Source organism: Python bivittatus, unplaced genomic scaffold (genome assembly GCF_059951505.1).
Source record: "Python bivittatus isolate LINGU-HERP-01145 unplaced genomic scaffold, Pbiv_v1 ctg000610_np1212, whole genome shotgun sequence".
In the NCBI taxonomy this organism is placed as follows: domain Eukaryota; kingdom Metazoa; phylum Chordata; class Lepidosauria; order Squamata; family Pythonidae; genus Python; species Python bivittatus.
Genome location: NW_028277088.1, coordinates 348,064 through 365,667, shown reverse-complemented (window position 1 = coordinate 365,667; position 17,604 = coordinate 348,064). Strand labels below are relative to the sequence as shown.

General features: G+C 54.5%; 1 protein-coding gene across 4 annotated transcripts; it reads right to left on the bottom strand.

The window, feature by feature from the left end:
* Positions 1–11,549: 11,549 nt before the first annotated feature.
* On the bottom strand, positions 11,550–16,369 carry LOC103053225 (uncharacterized). Of its 4 annotated transcripts, none has more exons than XM_088150199.1 (4): positions 15,434–16,369; positions 14,765–14,891; positions 13,942–14,040; positions 11,550–13,057 (listed from the first exon to the last, which is right to left on the bottom strand). In XM_088150199.1, exons 1-4 carry the CDS (start codon positions 15,509–15,511, stop codon positions 11,814–11,816), a joined length of 1,548 nt encoding a protein of 515 aa, XP_088006325.1. In that variant the 5' UTR covers positions 15,512–16,369; the 3' UTR covers positions 11,550–11,813. The 4 variants fall into 4 exon arrangements, with proteins under 4 accessions (XP_088006325.1, XP_088006326.1, XP_088006327.1 ...); XM_088150200.1 differs by having other exon boundaries at positions 11,550–13,054; XM_088150201.1 differs by lacking the exon at positions 15,434–16,369 and adding an exon at positions 13,530–13,680 and having other exon boundaries at positions 14,765–14,914.
* Between the last annotated feature and the right edge of the window lie 1,235 nt (positions 16,370–17,604).

Here is a 17,604-nt window from a genome sequence, read left to right as displayed (position 1 = left end):
TGCCAGGAGTGCCCTCCCAGGCCCGCCGCTGAGCGAGGAGAGCTCTCGGGCTGCGAGGGAGGCGCGGGCGGCGTCTCCGCGCGGCCCCCGCTTCTGTGGGCGCGGGGGAAGGCTTTGGGGGGAAGCAAAGCAACGCGGGGGCTGCCCCGCCTGCGCGGAGAGGCTTCGGTCCGGGTTCCTGCACCGGGCGGGGTCGGGCCAGGCGGCCCCGCGACGCCCTCGCCGCTGCCGGGTCCCGAGTCTCGACTCTTCTGGGTCGGGCGGGCCGTGGCTGGCTGGCGACGGTTCGGGGCGGAAGCGCGTTCCCGTTTTGTTCCTGTATGTTGCGATGTGTTGCTTTTCCACCGTGCTTCGTGCTGGCGACTTGCTTTCCCCGTGTGGCCGTGCAGCTGCCCTGAGCCTCTGAGGACGGCAGGCGGGAGACCTGCCCAATGGACAAACGGACTGGCGGAAAGGACTGCCGGCCGCCACGGAGTCGTGCGAGTCTTTTGCAGGGCGCCTGGAGGTCGCAGAGGCGGGCGAGGGGGCTTCCTGCACGCCCCGTCCCCCTGCCCTCCCCCAGGGGACACCGGTGAGGGTCAGTGCAATCCTGTGCCTGGCGTTTGCTGTGGGGGTACCAACCACCCCACCCATCCCCTTCTCCTGGGGACAAGCCTAGCTGGACCTCCATTGTGCCCACACGTGTACACGCACACACGCATAATCGAGACCTCAGTACACTTCAGTGACGCTACCGTGCATGTGTGAGCTGGCACCAGACTTCTTCCTTGGCGTGGATGCCTTGATATCGCCTGAAGACAGATGCTGGGGGCAAAGCAGTTCATTTCTGTAAAACAGAGCTTGCCAACTCTGATTTTTGAAAGAAATAACAGAATTCAGTGTGGTTCTTGGCACGCATTGACAGCTGATCTCTCCCCGGCATTCCTGCTTCATAGCAGGTGGAGTTTCAATGGGTAAGCCCCATGTGCAGGTCTGCAAAAAGATGACAGTGGGGCAATGGCATTACCAATGCACTAACGTTATAAACAAAGTGCGATGGGAATACATCACCTATAATTCACAGCACAGACATGGGGGGGCTTGCTGGGTCACTGGAAATGAGTCACTGGCTTCCCAAGGTCCTCTTTAGCATCAGTCCTTCCCAGAAAGCCCCCTGCCCAGAAGGAGACCTTTCAGAGACGAAGCATCACCTACTGTCAGTCATCCTGGGGCTGGGAATGAGGGAGAGGGGGTCACTGCGTTGAACATTGTGAGTGTACAAGCGCAATGCAGGGTTGCTGCCTTGGGGAAAAGAGTCACTTCCAAGAATGGGCAGGACCCCAAGGGGGAGGTTTGGTTTGGTGGGCTGGGGGCACGCAGGGAAGCGGGCACCTCGGGAGTGACAAGGGAAGCTAAAAGGAAGTGGCAGCAGCTGAGCCGAGGGCATCCATGAGGGGGATACAAAAAGTCAAAATGACAGCCACGGCCTTGTGACCGTTGTGGGAAATCCAGAAGAGCGGAGTGCAGCGCTGAGAAGAGCCACGTTTATTTCAAGGATCGTTGGGTGCCTGCTTTGCAAGGAAGAGGGACCCTGCACGAGGGGCAAGCAGAGATGCTCGGAGAGGCTGAGGGCTGCAAAGTGGGGATGGGGGGGCTGGCTGCTTTGGGGAAGCTGGGCGGCGTTCCTGTTGTTGGGCAGAAGGGCCCTTTGGGGGGCAGCAGGGCTGGGGAGCCCCTTGGGAGGCGGGCGGAGCGTTGGCACAATGGGGGCGTGTCCGGTGGAACGTTGGGGCTCCTCGGGGCCGCCCGCTTGGGCTCCGCTGTGAGCTGGCTGGAGGCTCCTGTCTGCGGCTGGGATGGGATTGCAGGGGGGGGGGACGGGGAGGGTCAATCTGGGCCTGATGGGACTGGCCAAAGGGGGGAGCTGGGGTTGACCCTGGTCACGTGCAAGACAGGGAGGAAGGGGGGCAGCCTGCACTTTGTCTGATGGGACTAGGCAAGTGATGAAAAAAGGGTGCAGCCCCCATTTTCTTGTTAGATTTATTTTCTCCACCACAACCAAGGCTGTGTCCCTTTTTATGGGCATTGCCTACCTTCTTTGACCCTCCCCGTGGCCCACCCTGTTGGATGCCTGGCCAACCGAGTGAGCCATCTGGACCTCCCTTTAGCCTTTTGGATGAACCTGGAGAGAAGACTGAGGACAGCAGAGCCCATCATTGTGGTGGTGTGGCTGGAGGCTGCGGCTTGGCTGGGCCTCGTCTGCCGTGCAAGAGCAGAGGAGCCCCCCTCTCCCCCCCAGCAATAATGCAGTTTCCAGATCAGAATGGCATGTGCTCCTAAACCAGGATTCCCCAAAGTGGTCAATATCAACCCCTAAGGCTTACTATCCAATATTGTTGTTATTCGTAGTACTATCAGTTAAAGTATTTATTAAATTATTTTGATATAATAAGAGTTTGGGGGTCGCTGAACAATCTGAAACTTCATGAAGGGGTCAGTGAGCTGAAGAGCTTGGGGCCCCTAAACCAACTCATGAAACACCCATGGTGGAAGGAGGCCCTTTTCTGTTGGGGGAGAGCTGCTCCCGCTTTCAGGAGCCCGTTCAGGAAGTCGTTTCCCTACCCACACCCACCCCATCCGTCCACTTGTGATCCTGACCCTCTCAGATTTTTTAAAAGAAGGTGGAGCGGAAGTTTCTCAAAGGGACGCAGACAGGAGGACAAGGGCCAAGAGATGGAGGAAGGAGCAAAGGCTTCTCTTTGCGGGGGGTAACAGGGTCAAGCTACAAAATGTGTGTTGCGACATCATAAGGCAAATCCTACAACTTACCTATTTGTGCCAGGCTTTGGGATGCAGATAGTCCAGTCAACCTGCTGGAAATGGCACGGTAGACAATGTAGGTGTGGTGCTTTTCCCAGGACAACAGAGAGGTGGAATTCAATGCTTTGGTGCCAGTATGGCCAAAAGACTTGTTTTACGCCTTCCGGGTCTTGCTAAAAGTATGCAAGGAGGTTGCATTATAACACCCCATCACGTGCTAGGCATTTCTGTCAGTGCAGACTAGTAAAATCAGTCGAACACCGACAAGGAAGCTAGCATGGAAAAGTACCAGCAGCACCCTGGGGAAAAGCCTCAAATTTCAGGAGCAAGCCCCTGCAGCGTGTCACGGGCTCAATCGGAGCACATGATCCCTTGTGTTTCATGTATTGCCATATATGGTTATGGGCTTGTATTAGGTAGTGTGACGTATGATATGCTTAACCCAGCCCTCTGATGTACTCAATAAAAGAGGTTTCCAGACTCCGGTCTGGGCGCTCTCATCCCCCCCGAAGGAGAATCAGTCTGGTGTCTTCTTTCCCCTCGCTCGTGAGAGGCCCGCTGTAACTGCGTGAATGTTACAACTGGTGACCCCGACGTGACCCCCAATAACTGTGTGATCGTCCGTCTCCCTCCGCCTGAGACCTCCGGTACTTACGCCCGAGAAAGGGCTCAACGCGTCCCAGCCGCCTGTCGGTTCCCTCGTAAGTATGGGAGGCGGGTTGTCCAAGCCCCAGGTTGCGCACCTCCGCGAACTTGGAGACCTTCTCAAAGCTTCTAACATCATTCTTTCTAATCGAGGCACTCCACTGCCTCCGATTAAGCAAAAACAGCTAATTGAACTGCTAAAATATGTCTGGCTCAAATGTCCGGACTACCCTGAGACCGGGTCAACAAAAGCCACATTGTGGAGAAAGATTTTGAAGTATTTAGATGAGCCACCAAAAGCTCCACAGCAAATTGTTGTCTCCTGCCGTGTTCTTTTAGAAGCTCTGGAAGTTTACGATGTGGAGCCGAGGACGGCTGCCCCTGTAACCACGGCGCCTCCTCCCTACGAGGGCCGTTCGCCATCGGCCCCCCCCCCTCTAACAACAAAGGGAAGGGATGAGGGACTTTTCCCTCCTCCGGCAGCTCCAACTGCCGGACCCCTGGTACGCGCCATGATAGAGGCTCGTGCTAGAGGGGAATTAGATTTGGAGGATATGCAATCTTGTGCTGCCTTCCCTGCCTCATATATTCCCGATCCCAACAACCCCAATAACCCTCCTACCCAAGTGTTTGCTCCTCTGTCTTATAAAGTCGTAAAGGATATTAAGGCTGCTGCGATGCACCAAAATCAGCCACTTCCTGCTGCTGCTTCGCGCCCCACCGGAAATTGCTTCAATTGTGGAAAGCCCGGCCATTTTAGAAATCAGTGCCGTGTCCCGGGAGGGGGAGGAGCCCCAAGGGGGCGTAAACCCTCCGGGTCCTCCCGCCCCGACACCGTTTGCCCACGCTGTAAAAGGGGTTTTCATTGGGCAAACCAATGTCGCACTAACCCACCCTCTGCTAAACAGCCGGAAAACTAATTGCGGGGCGACCAGCCAGCCCCGCCCCAAAGGCTGAACCTAGCAACGCTGTACCTTCCCAATGCTTTGAAATGGTAGCAAATGACACAGTCACACACACGTTGCCCGGTCATGTCTATCTTCTTTTTATTTCCCCGAAGCTCACGCTTGCCTTGCCTCCTACTTTGCCTGTTTTAATTTCCCCAAACTTAGATCTTACCTCTCGAGGCGTTCTTGCCGCTCCCTTCATGCGAAGCTCCGATCGTTTTTCAGACCTTGCCCTCGCCACGACAATTAACGCTGGGGAAATAGTCGCCACTATGATTTTGCTCCCAGAAACCACACCGGATGATTTATTGGCTTTAGAACATCCGCTACGCACCTCACGCCCCACGGCAGACTTTCATGTCGGCGGTCGCCTTTTTTCCGGTATCCTAGATCCCGGCGCTGACGTGTCCGTCACACGATCGGCAGAGTGGCCTCCCAATTGGAGAACTGACGAGGCCCCATCCGTGAGAGGTGTGGGTGGCGTACAAGCAGCAAGGGTCAGTTCTGATTGGCTTCCAGTACCCTCTGCCGCAACCACGCACGTTGCCCACATAAAACCTGTGGTGTTGCCTTTACATACTAACCTCTGGGGACGTGACCTCATGTCCCAATTTCAAGCTAAACTCACTCTGCAGTGATGTCTTCTCCTTTTGTCCTTCGCTTAACTTTAAAATCTCACACCCCTGTGTGGGTTGATCAATGGCCGTTAACTCTGGAAAAATTAAATGCTCAATAGCCCCACCATGTGTCAATGTTTTGTAGCACATGTTTTACGCCCGTATCGTGTGAAATACCCATCTTTTCTGGTATACCACTATATGGATGATATTTTAGTTGCGGCCCCTGGCCCAAGGGGCACAGTTTTGAAAACTTTACCCCACCTCCAACAAATTTTACAACAAGGAGGTCTTTATATTGCTTCTGACAAAGTCCAGACCTCTCCTCCTTTTCAATACCTAGGGCACAAATTGCTTTCCTCTCACGCTGCTCCATTGTGCCCGCAGGTACAATTACCCCCAAAGCCGACCTTGCTTCAATTACAACAATATTTGGGATCAATTAATTGGATACGCCCTTATTTAGGTCTCACTACTGTTCAACTTTCACCCCTTTTCTCTGCCTTGACCAAAGGAAAACAACCGGCAGACATAATCCCATTGCAAAAGGAACAATTGGAAACAATTCAATTAGTGAACCAAGCCTTAAAAACAAAATGGGTGGATCGGTTGCTGGATGATTTTCCTCTTGCACTCTTGTTAATCAACACCTTGGACCTACCCACAGGTGCGATTGTACAAGTCACACCCTCGCTGTTAGTCCTTGAATGGGTCCACCTTTCGCATACACCTCGTTCTACCTTAACCACAAAACCAGCTCAAATGGCACTCCTCATTACAAAGGGTCGCCATCGTGCAAAAGCACTTGCTGGACAAGAACCAACGACACTCTATGTTCCCTGCTCTCTTGCAACTTGGGAAACCCTTCTGGCCTCCAGTGAGCAACTGCAATTTGCCCTTGCTGACTGGCCCGGTTCTGTCTCCTGTCATCACCCTCCTGACCCCAGACTACAACTTTTGAAAACCACACCCTTTGCATGGAACTCTCCTTTTGCTTCATTCCCTATCCCAGACGCCATCACAGTTTTTGCAGATGGAAGCAAAAAATATGGCGCCTGTGCCTGGCAATTTAAAGGCCAATGGCACACAAAAATCACTCCACCACAATCCTCTGCCCAACGGGCAGAACTGTATGCTTCAATTCTGGCTTTTCAACAGTTTCCTGACCAACCCTTTAACTTGATATTGGACAGTCTGTATGTCTCACAGATTATCTCTTCTATCTATCAAGCCTATCTTTTGCCTTCTATTGAACCTTCACTCTTGTCTCTCTTCCTCACTCTTCAGCACCGCATCTCCCAAAGAACAAACCCTTTTCATGTTTCTCACATAAGAAGCCACCAACCATTTCCAGGCATCATCCAAGAAGGGAATGATGTTGCCGCTGCTGCTGCAGCCGCTGCTGCACTCTCACCTGATGCTTTCTCTCTTTCTTCACTTACCCTGTGGGAGAGCCACTCCTATTTTCATCAAAACAAGAAGGCACTGATTAAACAATTTGGCATAACAAGAGCAGAAGCAACAGCTATTTTACAACAGTGCCCTACTTGCAGTAAACAAGCACACTCCATCCCTATGGGGGTAAATCCCCGAGGGACTGAAAGTTGTCAAATTTGGCAAATGGATGTTACCCAGTATCCTTCTTTCGCTCCATGGAAGTACATCCATGTGTCCATTGACACATATTCGGGTTTCATCATGGCTACCCCACAAAGAGGAGAAGCCACAAAACATGTAATTAATCATTGTATTCGCACATTTGCATCGTTGGGACGCCCAAAGGAACTCAAAACTGACAATGGGCCTACTTACACAAGCACAGCATTTGCTGCCTTTTGCCAAAAATGGAGCATAATTCATAAATTCGGCATTCCATATAATAGTCAAGGACAAGCCATGGTTGAAAGAGCTCATCAAACCTTAAAATATGCTCTTGACCGCTACATCGGCTCAAGGGGGAAAAATGCCCCTGGTCTCCCAGCAGTGCAAGACACTCTTAACCTGTGCCTTTACACCCTTAACTTCCTTAACCTGACTGGCCAACCTGCAATGTCAGCTGCTTGTCGTCATTTTTCTTCTTCTCCCTCTGCTGAACATCACCGACCGCTCATCTATTATCGTTGCCTACCAGACCTGACGTGGCGAGGACCTGCAGAGCTCATCACCTGGGGTCGGGGATACGCCGCAGTCGCCCTCCCTGAAAAAACCTTGTGGATTCCCGGTCGGCACATCCGTCCCTGTCATCTTCCACAAAAGCTAAAAGATGAAGATACCCCTTCTTCTGATCCTGTCATTCCTCCAGCTCCACCTATTTTTTGTGACGACCGCCGCGATCAGTAAAGGATCTCAGACCGCACCACCCTGCACAGAATGCATTATGCCAACAAAATCAGGCACCAAACCCACAAGACCAAGAGCAGAGACTGTGGGGTTGGGCCATGTAGTTTTTTTTTAAAGGACACCCATTTATATGCTTAATCGGATTATTTGCTTATAAGCTGTTGTAGAAATAATTACTAATCATACCGTTGCCGCCTTGAAAACTTTAGCCAAGGAGAGTGCATTGTCTTGTACTTATATTATGCAGAACCATTTAGCCTTAGATTATTTGTTAGCAAAGGAAGGGGGGGTATGTGGTAAATTTAATCTCAGTAATTGTTGTATCAAAATTGATGGGTCTGGAGAAGTTGTTGATGAAATTACTGAAAAAATGGTAAAAATTGCTCATGTGCCTGTACAAACATGGAATGGTTTTGATTTTAGAGACATGTTTGGCTCTTGGTTTCCAAAACTGCCTGGATTACAGGCTATTGTAGCCCTAATTGGAATGATTGCTTTAGGATGTATAATATTACCCTGCGTTTTACCTATAGTTGTTCGCACAATTTCTAATAGCTTATCTTTGCTTGCCGAAAAAAGAGCTATTGCACATGTCAATGCCTTATGGGAACAGAAATACGCGCCCATTCCCCAGGAGGTTGAGCTGGAGAAACAACCACTGACCTCGAGCAGCGAAGAGGAAGAAGAGGTTACCGCCAAATGGCGAACTAAACCCTCCCTCATGCTGCCAAGTGATGAAGAAGATAATGCATTTTGAAAAACTAAAAACAGAGGAGATGTTGCATTATAACACCCCATCACGTGCTAGGCATTTCTGTCAGTGCAGACTAGTAAAATCAGTCGAACACCGACAAGGAAGCTAGCATGGAAAAGTACCAGCAGCACCCTGGGGAAAAGCCTCAAATTTCAGGAGCAAGCCCCTGCAGCGTGTCACGGGCTCAATCGGAGCACATGATCCCTTGTGTTTCATGTATTGCCATATATGGTTATGGGCTTGTATTAGGTAGTGTGACGTATGATATGCTTAACCCAGCCCTCTGATGTACTCAATAAAAGAGGTTTCCAGACTCCGGTCTGGGCGCTCTCATCCCCCCCGAAGGAGAATCAGTCTGGTGTCTTCTTTCCCCTCACTCGTGGGAGGCCCGCTGTAACTGCGTGAATGTTACACAAGGAGGTGCACAAGATGGAGCTACTCAGGGCACAGGTAGTCCCCGTCACCCTGTTCTGTCCCAGGAGGCCACGCTGTTTTGTCTTGGTGGGATGAGGGAGGAGCACCCGTGGCACCTCCTGAATCTTCCATGCTTCCTGTCTCGGGGTGATGCTACATCTTCCCAGGCCAATTGCCACAACGATGTGCCTGGAAATGGAGCTGGAGGGACTCCTGAACACGATCTGGCAGTGGGGTGATCTTGGCCACAAGGTAGCTGGTCAGCAGCAAGGTCTGTCTGACAGCTTGGGGTCCTTTGGACTATGGTGCAAGAGACAGAAACCTGTGGCACCTGCAGCAGGTTCCTAAACTTCTGAGTTTCTTACAGGTAGGGTTGGGTTGGGTGGGGGGGGGTAGCTGTGAACACCCCGTGTAGATAAGCAGCCAACTTGGTCTGTTTTCCAGGCCAGAAGGCATCCATCTCAGGCCACCCTTAGGAATGACCACCTTTCACCCCCTGGGATCCACCTACCTGCCATTGATACTCCGTGCCTTGACAATTGCCCCCTTTGAGCCCATTTGTGAAATGCCATGAACCAGGCCTTAACCCTGACTAGGAGGGCTGGGCATCTGGGGACAGTTCCAGGTAAAGTGGACCTAAGCCCAAGCATGTTCTACTGTGAGAAAGTGTTTTATTTGCTCCAGCAAGACTGAAGTTTGTCCTGGAGCCTTTCTTCTCTTTGGATGAACCTAAGCAGCTGTGATTCCGACAGCTGGGCAAGCCCCTGCCCAAATAAAGATGAAGAAGGGTCTTTATTTGGCCTGCACAATCTGGTTTCCTTCAAGGTAATCGAACATCTCATGACACATTATCACTAATGGAATGTGTTGGTATTGAACTTCTACAAGCTTCTAAAGGCTATTACAAGGGGTGCAGTCGAAGAACCCCGGAATAAGGAGCGACAAACTCAATTGTGCTGAATGTGTCGCAGGATGGAGGGAGAACTTCGCCATACGAATACTCCTGTTGCGAATGGGGGCTCCTGGGCAGCCAACAGACTCCATCCTCTTGTGCAGAGTGAAGACATTCTCAGTATACAGTTCTTACGAGTAAGGCGTGAGCTGTGACAGGGCACGGATTCAGATACTGAGTCCCAAGAGAAGTGAATCTGTGTAGTTCAGGGCTGAACTGTGGAGTTGTTGGGGGTCTCTGAGCTTGGCTGTTTTTGTTTTGTTACCCGGCTAGGTCACCTGTTCAGTGGTAGAATTGTTTGTCTGAGTAGGTCATTCCTTGATTAGGGTATAGATTACTGCTTGACTGTTTGTCTGGTGTTAATCCCTGCCTGTCCGGGTGTTGACTGCTGGTGAGGAGCTGTTCTGGTCTTTCTGCTTCCTTCTTATTGTCTCTTTTGAATGGTGTGTAAGCTTGGCATTCCTGAAAGCTTGGTCTTCAGACAAGGCAGCCATCAGCAGGCACATAGAGATAAACAATATCTATACACTATTCCAAAGAGAGAATAAAAAGGAAACAGAAAGACCAGAACAGCTCCTCGCCAGCAATCAACACCCGGATAGGCAGGGGTTAACACCAGGATTAACACCAGACAAACAATCAAGCAGGAAACAATACCCCAATCAAGGAACTATGGGAGGGGGGGAAACACCCCAGCCAACATTGACAGGGCAAGCTACTGTAGATAAACAGAGAGCAAACCCCATCCCATTCTAGCACCGATGTTACCAAGCGGGGTAACAAAACGTCTGCAAGGAAACAACCAAGCTCAGAGAACCCCAAGGACCCCACAGATACTGAGTCCCCTCCTGGGAATAAGAAAAAGGCCTGGTCCTTTTCAAGCATGAGTCAGAACTCCAGAAGCTGTCGGCTAAGGCTCAAAGAAAGCATGGGGTAAAATTGTTCCCCACCAGTTTCATCTTAAAGTTTGGAATTTCCAGGAAAAAAGGGAAGCCCACGTAGTAATGCATGGTTTCTGCATCAAGATTCCGCTCCAGTAGAACCAGGTAATGTTCTAGCTAGGACTTGCAGGAGGAATTGTTTGTGTGCCCATATCAAGCTTCAGGATCTCGTTCTTAATTTCTCCATATGGACCAATGAATTGTATGTAATTCCAATCTGGACCCATTATTCTGATAGAGCAGCAACTTTAAGGTGTGGACTTCAACTCCCAGAATCCCCTAGCCAGCATGCACTGGCTGGGGAATCCTGGGAGTTGAAGTCCACACATCTTAAAAGTTGCTGAGGTTGAGAGAAAGACTTCAATAGGGCATGATGTTAATTTTTAGAATAACTTTTTGTGTCCTCTGATAATCCCACTCCAAGCTCTCTATTCCAAGTTTTTTTTAATTTTAGCTGACCGTGTCTAACTGGAGGCTTATATTTTCTTTGGGGATTTTCCTTTAAAGAAAATATGTGTCAGTTTTATATTTTAATCTAGGTGCTTAAATATGTCATCTTTTTTTTTTAAATAGTTTTTATCTTACTGTGAAATGGGTTTATCTCCCAAGGCGGGAGGGAACAGCTGAGTCTGCCCGCCAGATCCTCATACGCTAGATGGCCAGGAAATGGCACAATTGAAATGCCAACTTTTGTAACTTGGCCTTTTACTCACTAGAAGGGTAGTGCAGGGTATGAAAACTCACATATCGCAGGGCTAGAGGAGGACCCCAGGTGAGGCACCCTCTGGAAGAAAGGTGGTGGGATCAGGAACTACCAAATGGCTGCTCGAAAGCAAAAATGAGGGCCGGAGCGGGAGGCTGTTATAGGATGAGCAGTGTGCTAGAACTCCATTATGGTGCGGTTTCACAAAATTCTTACCCTGCTTTTACAAAATAATTGTAGATTTAGGTTGTGGATGTGTTCTGAATATATCCAAAGATCTGAAGAATCAGAACGATTGAGCAGGGTGTGCGGGTAGCAATGAAGATAATTACTCCGCATTGGAAATGAATACATCATGGATATGCAGTTCTGGATTATTGCTTTGACATAGAAAATCTATCTATGTGGTTGATATGAGTACAAAATGACTTGATGGCAACATTTAATGATTTATTCAAAAATTAGGCTGAAAGGAGTCTTCGGCACATAATAGAAAACATTTGTGTATATGTCTCTGTCTCCTCTTTATCTTTTTATATATCCTGGAAAAATAAAAATTACATTTTTAAAAGGCTTTAAAAAACCCTCCACCTTCAGAGTTTCCTTTCTCACAAACAGACCACAGGATTTTTCAGCATATTTTCTTCCTATGTGTTCTGAAAGCATTTCCCCCATGTTTTCTCACTGCATCTACCTACGGCTCATTCCGGGCACGGGCTCTTCATGTGCTTCACCAAATCGTTCTTCCGATGGTAGCCCCTTTCACAGCGGGGACACTGGAAGGGCTTCTCCCCTGTGTGGATTCGCTGGTGTATCAAGAGCTCCCTCTCGGTGCGCAGCACCTTCCCGCACTGAAGGCATGTCGGCCGCTGGCCCGTGTGCATCTCCTCGTGTCTCTGGCACAAAATGTTATACCGGTATTTCTTCCCACAGTAGCGGCACTGAAACGACTTCTCCCTCGTGTGGATCTTCTGGTGGTTCTTCAGGGTGCACTTTGTGGTAAACTTCCTCCCACACTCGGTGCAGGAAAAGGGCTTCTCCCCCGTGTGAGTCCTTGCGTGCTTCTTCAGGACGCTGCTGCGGCGGAAACCCTTCCCGCACTCGGCACACTTGTGAGGCCTCTCCCCACTGTGGATTCTGTGGTGGGAGGTCAGCGACGACTTCTGCCAGAAGCGCTTCTCACAGTAGCTGCACTGGTAGAGCTGCTCTTTCAAGTGGCATCGATTGATGTGGTAGTTCAGCAGGTTGGTGCTGGCGTGCCCCTTCCCACACCTGGCACACACAAAGGGCTTCTCCCCGGTGTGAAGCCGCTGGTGCACCTTCAAGCCTGCTGCTGACTGGATTTTCTTCCCGCAGTGAGCGCAGGGAAAAGGCCCTAAGTGAGACTTCTGGTGATTCCGCAGGACTTTTGTGGAGATGAATTTCTTCCCACACGTCTCACACTGGTAAGGCTTGTCTCCCGTGTGCAGCTTCTCGTGCAGGGTGAGGTATATTTTCTGGCTGAACCGCTTCCCGCACTCGGCACACTGGAAGGGCCTGTCTCCTGAGTGGGTGATCAAGTGGGTGTACAGGTTGGCCTTCTGACTAAACCGCTTCCCACAGTCTTTACACTGGTAGGGCTTCTCCCCAGTGTGGACTCGTCCGTGGACGGTTAAGTGAGTGCTCCGAATGAATGTTTTCCCACATTCATGGCACTTGTAGGGCCTCAAACCTGCATGGATCTTCTTGTGAGTAGAGAGGTTCGTCCTGCTGCCAATGAGCTTCCCGCAATCGTAGCATCTGTAGCCTTTTTTCTTCGTTACACGAGCCTCCCCTGGCTCTGGATCGTTTCTGGGTGACTGAGTGGTTCCTCCTTGCTTGTGATTCTCGTTTTTCTGTAATGTTTCAGGGGAGCTCTCTTGATGTACACCTGATCTCCCGGGAAGGGTAACTCTCTTCTGAGCTGCTAGAAAAAAGAACCAGGACATGAAGCAAGTTATTTCCAACAGAAACACCATTAAAAATGGTGAAGTCTTCCCATTTGCTGGGGGAGGGGACCCGCAACTGATGCAATGACCAACAAGAGGCAGAACAACCAGAAAAGCTGTGCGTTCTGAGAATTTATGTGCAGAGTTGTGAACGGCTGTCAGCTTGTGTCCTGAGAGCTACTGATTGTTATTTATGAGTGACTGAGTAAGCAGTAAGCTCAGTAAGGAATATAAGGCAGCCAATTTCCAGGGCGCAAGCTTAGTGAAAGAACCTATAGGGAGAACTGGCAGAAGCTTGTCTGACCTGTCTATCTTCTGCCTGGGATATATTTGCAACAAACAGAAGCTCACAGAAGTCCTTGAAGAAGTCAAAGGACTGGAGCCATGAGACACAGATTAATCAGTTCAAAGAAAGTAAGTTCTGCAGCAAAAACAGATAGTGGAAGCAACCTTTTATAAGAAACCCAAGCAGGCGGTAGAGGATGAGAGCATCAATGAGATGCCATGGACGGAGAGTATATTCTGCACTGCTGGAATTCAGAAAAACAGCTTCAGGCCCCTGTGAGGAAACAGGCTCTAAGCCTTCGGGGAAGAGACGCTCCTGAAAAGGAGAGAGGGCAGTGGGTCCCTACAGGGCAGAGGGAAGGCAATCGTGCCCTGTAGGGAGACAAAGGGAAGCCCGCCGAAACAAGGGGATTCTGCCTGGGCGCCAACTGCCAGGGGCACCGATTAGAGGCACCACCTGGGATCCATCAGTTCCCAGGACAGTTGTCCCTTCCGGCTGCTACCTACATAACCCACCCAACCCTCTGAAGCTTTTGGGATGCCGTCGCCCTACTGCTCCACAAAGGCGGCTACTCACCAATGAAGGGGGCCGGGGCACCCCTCTCCTGGAAGTCCTCATACAACTCTTCCCCTTTTTCGAGCCAGGAAATGAGCTCCGGCTTGGCAATCACAAGGCCTGTGGGCAGAGGGAAGGGTGAGAGCCGCGGGGTGGGGCTGGAGAAAGGGGCCACTGTGACGTCAAGGAGGGCGCAGCTCCACGGGGGCAGGGACCCCACGGCGTCCTGAAAGAAATGGGCCCCCTCCCAAGGAACAGTGCAGAGAACGGCAGCCGAAGGAGGAACTCTGCTCGGGGCAGGGTGGCCAGAGAGGGTTCAAGACAGGCCGCGTGGCAAGAGGTCGCGTTTATCTATTTATGTATTTATTGGGTTTCAAAAGTGGGAACTGTTCTTTCTTTGCTCTTCCCCATCATGCTCGGGGGCCTCCTGGGAGATGGGACCCGGGGAGATGAAAAATGTGTGGCCGTTTGGGGAAGAGCAAGGCCTGGGGAATATTTTTAGCGTTTGTTCTGGGCAGCCTCTCCTGGTGGTTCCTTCCCCTCCTCCTCCTTGGCCACGGAGCGCACCTGGTGGCCTTTGGCCAGTGGCGCTTTCTCACAGCCACCAAGCTCGCGGGTTCAATACGGTTGGAAGAGACCCACCCGTGACGCTCGGCTTGAGCTTTCAGAAGAAAGGCGAGGCAGAGAGACAGCCTTTCGGGGCCCATTCTCGACTTGGAGCCCAGCGCCTTCGGACGGGCACCAAGCGGGGCAGGGGCAGGGGCAGGGGCAGGGGCAGGGCGGCTTGGGATGACGGCCGATGGGTTCCTCCCCCGCCCAGGCCCAGGCCGAGCCGGCCCCTCACCGAGCAGGCGGAGGCTGCCGTAATTCTCCAGCATCTCGCCTCGGTACAGCGCCTTCTGGGCGTCGGACAGGATCTCCCACTCCTCCTGGGAGAAATGGACGGCGACATCCGCAAAGGTCACGGCAGCCTGGAGGAAGAGGAAAGCGCCTCAGCGCGGTAGGGCTCCCCTCCCCTCGGGCCGCTCATCCGTTTGGGGAGGGGTATCGAGCGAGGAGCCCCGGCGCCGCCCGCTGACCCCGCGGCTCAGGCGAAGGGAGAACGATGGCGGGGAGGGACCGGCGCAGAAGCCAGGCCAAGCCGCGCGGGGCGGGGGCGGGGCCGGGGCCGGGAAGGGCCCCCCGGAAGGGCGGCGGACTGCGCCGCAGGGCTGGGTCGGCCGTAAAGCCCAGCGAGGACGCGGGCCCCGAGCCACGGCCCGCCCCAAAGCCCCGCGAAGGGAGGGGCGGACGGGCGCCCTCCGCCGCGGGCATCCGAGCGGGGCCGGGATCGACGCCCCGGCGGCCCCAGCACGGCAAGAGACGCGGGACGGAGCGACGCCCTCCGGCGGAGCCCGGGCGGCAGCCGCGGCTTCGCGCCCGCCTGGCGCACCGGCGCCGCCGGGGGAGCCGCGCGCGCCCCTCTGCTCGGCCGGCCGGCGGGCGCCGCCTCCCAGGGCCGGGGGGCTCCTACCTGGGCCGCCGCCCTCCGGCGGGGCCGGGCCCTGCTCCTCCTGCTGCTCCTGCGCCTGCGGCCGCTGCTCCTGCTCATCGGGGGCGGGAAGGGCGCCGGGCCGGCAGCGCGGGCGGCAGTGGGGCGGCGGGAAGGCCCCTGCGCCGAGCTCCGCCGCCCCTCCCCCCTCCCGCAGGCGGGGCTTGGGGCGAGGGGACCCCTCGTGGCCGCTCCGGCGCAGCCCGCACCTGCCGGGGGCGGGGCCGGGGAAGCCCCGCCCACTCCTCTGCGGAACGCGCCCCCACGCCATTCCCCCGGGTCTCCCGCTCCGCGGCGCCCCCGGCCCGCCGCTTCGGCTCTGGGCGGCCGCTCCGCGCCCGGGGGGGGGGGCGTGGGAACCGGCCGCGGCGGGAAGGGCGGGGGAGCCGCGGCACAGCGCCACGCCCCTTGCGGGGGTGGGCGAGGCGGGGAGGCCCCGCGAAGACCTTCCAGCTGGAGACCCCGGAAGACCCCGCGGCACCCCTGCGCCGAGGCCCCCGGAACCGCCGGGCCCGCTTAGAGCCGTCCGGGCCAGACGGGGCGGGGGCGCCTGGCCGGGCCGCGCTGCCCTTTCCCCTCTCGCAGCCCGGACTCGCGGTTCGGAGAGCCGCGGTGCCGCCCCCGCGCCCGGCCCGGGGCGCGCGAACGGGGGGCGCCGAGCCGCGTTCCTCTTCGTGTCCCGGCTGCCCCGAAACCCGCCCCCGCGGAAACCAGCCGGCAGCTGCTCAGGCCGCGCGGCCGCCCTCCCCAGGCTTTGCTCCCGGCGCCCCGAAGAAATGCGCGCTGCCTCCCGCAGAGGAGCGGCGGCGGCGGCGGCGGGTGCGAAGAAGCCGCGCCTTGCCGGCCGGCCGACCGCGCTTTCCCCGGGGCAGGAACGCCGCTGGGTCCCAGGCCGGGGCAAAGCGCCGCCGGCGGGAACGGCGCGCCATCGGTCCGGAGGCGTCTGCCCCTCCTCTACCCGCCGCCCCCGCGCGCGGGATGGGGGGCCGGGGAGGGGGCGAGCTGGGCGGCGGGGCGCTCTCCGCCAGAGATGCCGCCCCGGCAGTCCCGGGTCGGGCCAGGGAGCAGCAGGGGCCCGGTGGACAGGCGGGGGCTGTGCCCGAGCGCCAGAGGGCGGCTTCTCCGGAGCCCCGGGCCCCGCTCCCGGGCCTCCCGCAGCCCAGCAGCACGAGCCAAAATGGCCGGTGGCCGAGGAGGGGCAGCGCCCGCAGCCGGGAGGACGCCAGGCCCTCCTGCGCTCCCGCTGCGCGCCACCGACGGCGGCGGCGGCAGCAGCAGCAGCAGCGCTTGGGGGGCGTCGCTTGCCTGCCCGGTGGCAAAGGCCGCAGGTGAGGGGCTCGGCTGCGGGGCGGGCAGCGGCGGAAAGGCCGTGCTCTGCGGATGCGTCCTGCACAAATGGCTAGCAAAACACTGATGGAAAAAGAACGAAATAAAGCTGGACACCCTCCCCCCCCGCGCCTCGCCTCGCCTCGCCTCGCCTCGCCTGCAATCTCTCTTCCCCGCTTCCTTCCGCCGTTCTTTGCTCACGCAAAACAGGATCGGCTCCGGGCCATTGCATGGCCCAAGAGCGGCCCTGCTCCGCTGCGTCCGTGGGCTTCCCTGAGCTCGGGGGTTCTCTTGCAACCGGTTCCTTACCTGGCTAGGCAGCATCTTCAGCGCTAGAATGGGATGCGGCTTGCTCTCTGCTTATATACTGTGGCCTGCCCTGCCGGTGGGGTGGGGGTCCTGTTTGCCTTATTTTTTCCCTCTTGGTCAAGGCATTGTTTACTACTGATTGTATGTCTGGTGCTAATCTCGGTGTTAATCTCTGCTTATCTGGGTGGTGATTGCTGGTGGGGAGATGTTACCTAGGCAGGTAAGGAAACGTTTGCAAGAAAACAGCGAAGCTCAGAGAACCCCAAAGACGCCACAGTTCAACTCTGAGCTGCACATATTCGCCTCTGTTGGTAAGAATAGCCCTCTTAACGTTATCCTACTGAAACAATGGGAGGGCCATCACCTGGGCTTAAGGGTTTGCCCTCACAATAGAAAAACCACTTATTCCCCATTTAACACCTATCCAAACCTATCCTCAAATCAGATCCCTCCGATTTCCCTCCTCTCAACCTCAAAAGTGTATAAATCCTATGCTTTTCTATTGTTCAGGGCCCCTC

Bases quoted from the DNA above. Each gene is read 5' to 3' on its own strand.
- LOC103053225 (XM_088150199.1), bottom strand. From the start codon at position 15,511: ATGAGCAGGAGCAGCGGCCGCAGGCGCAGGAGCAGCAGGAGGAGCAGG. The intron at 14,041-14,764 runs GTGAGGGGCCGG...CTCTGCCCACAG, and splicing joins CGGCAGCCTCCGCCTGCTCG to GCCTTGTGATTGCCAAGCCG. The intron at 13,058-13,941 runs GTGAGTAGCCGC...TCTTTTTTCTAG, and splicing joins TGCCCCGGCCCCCTTCATTG to CAGCTCAGAAGAGAGTTACC.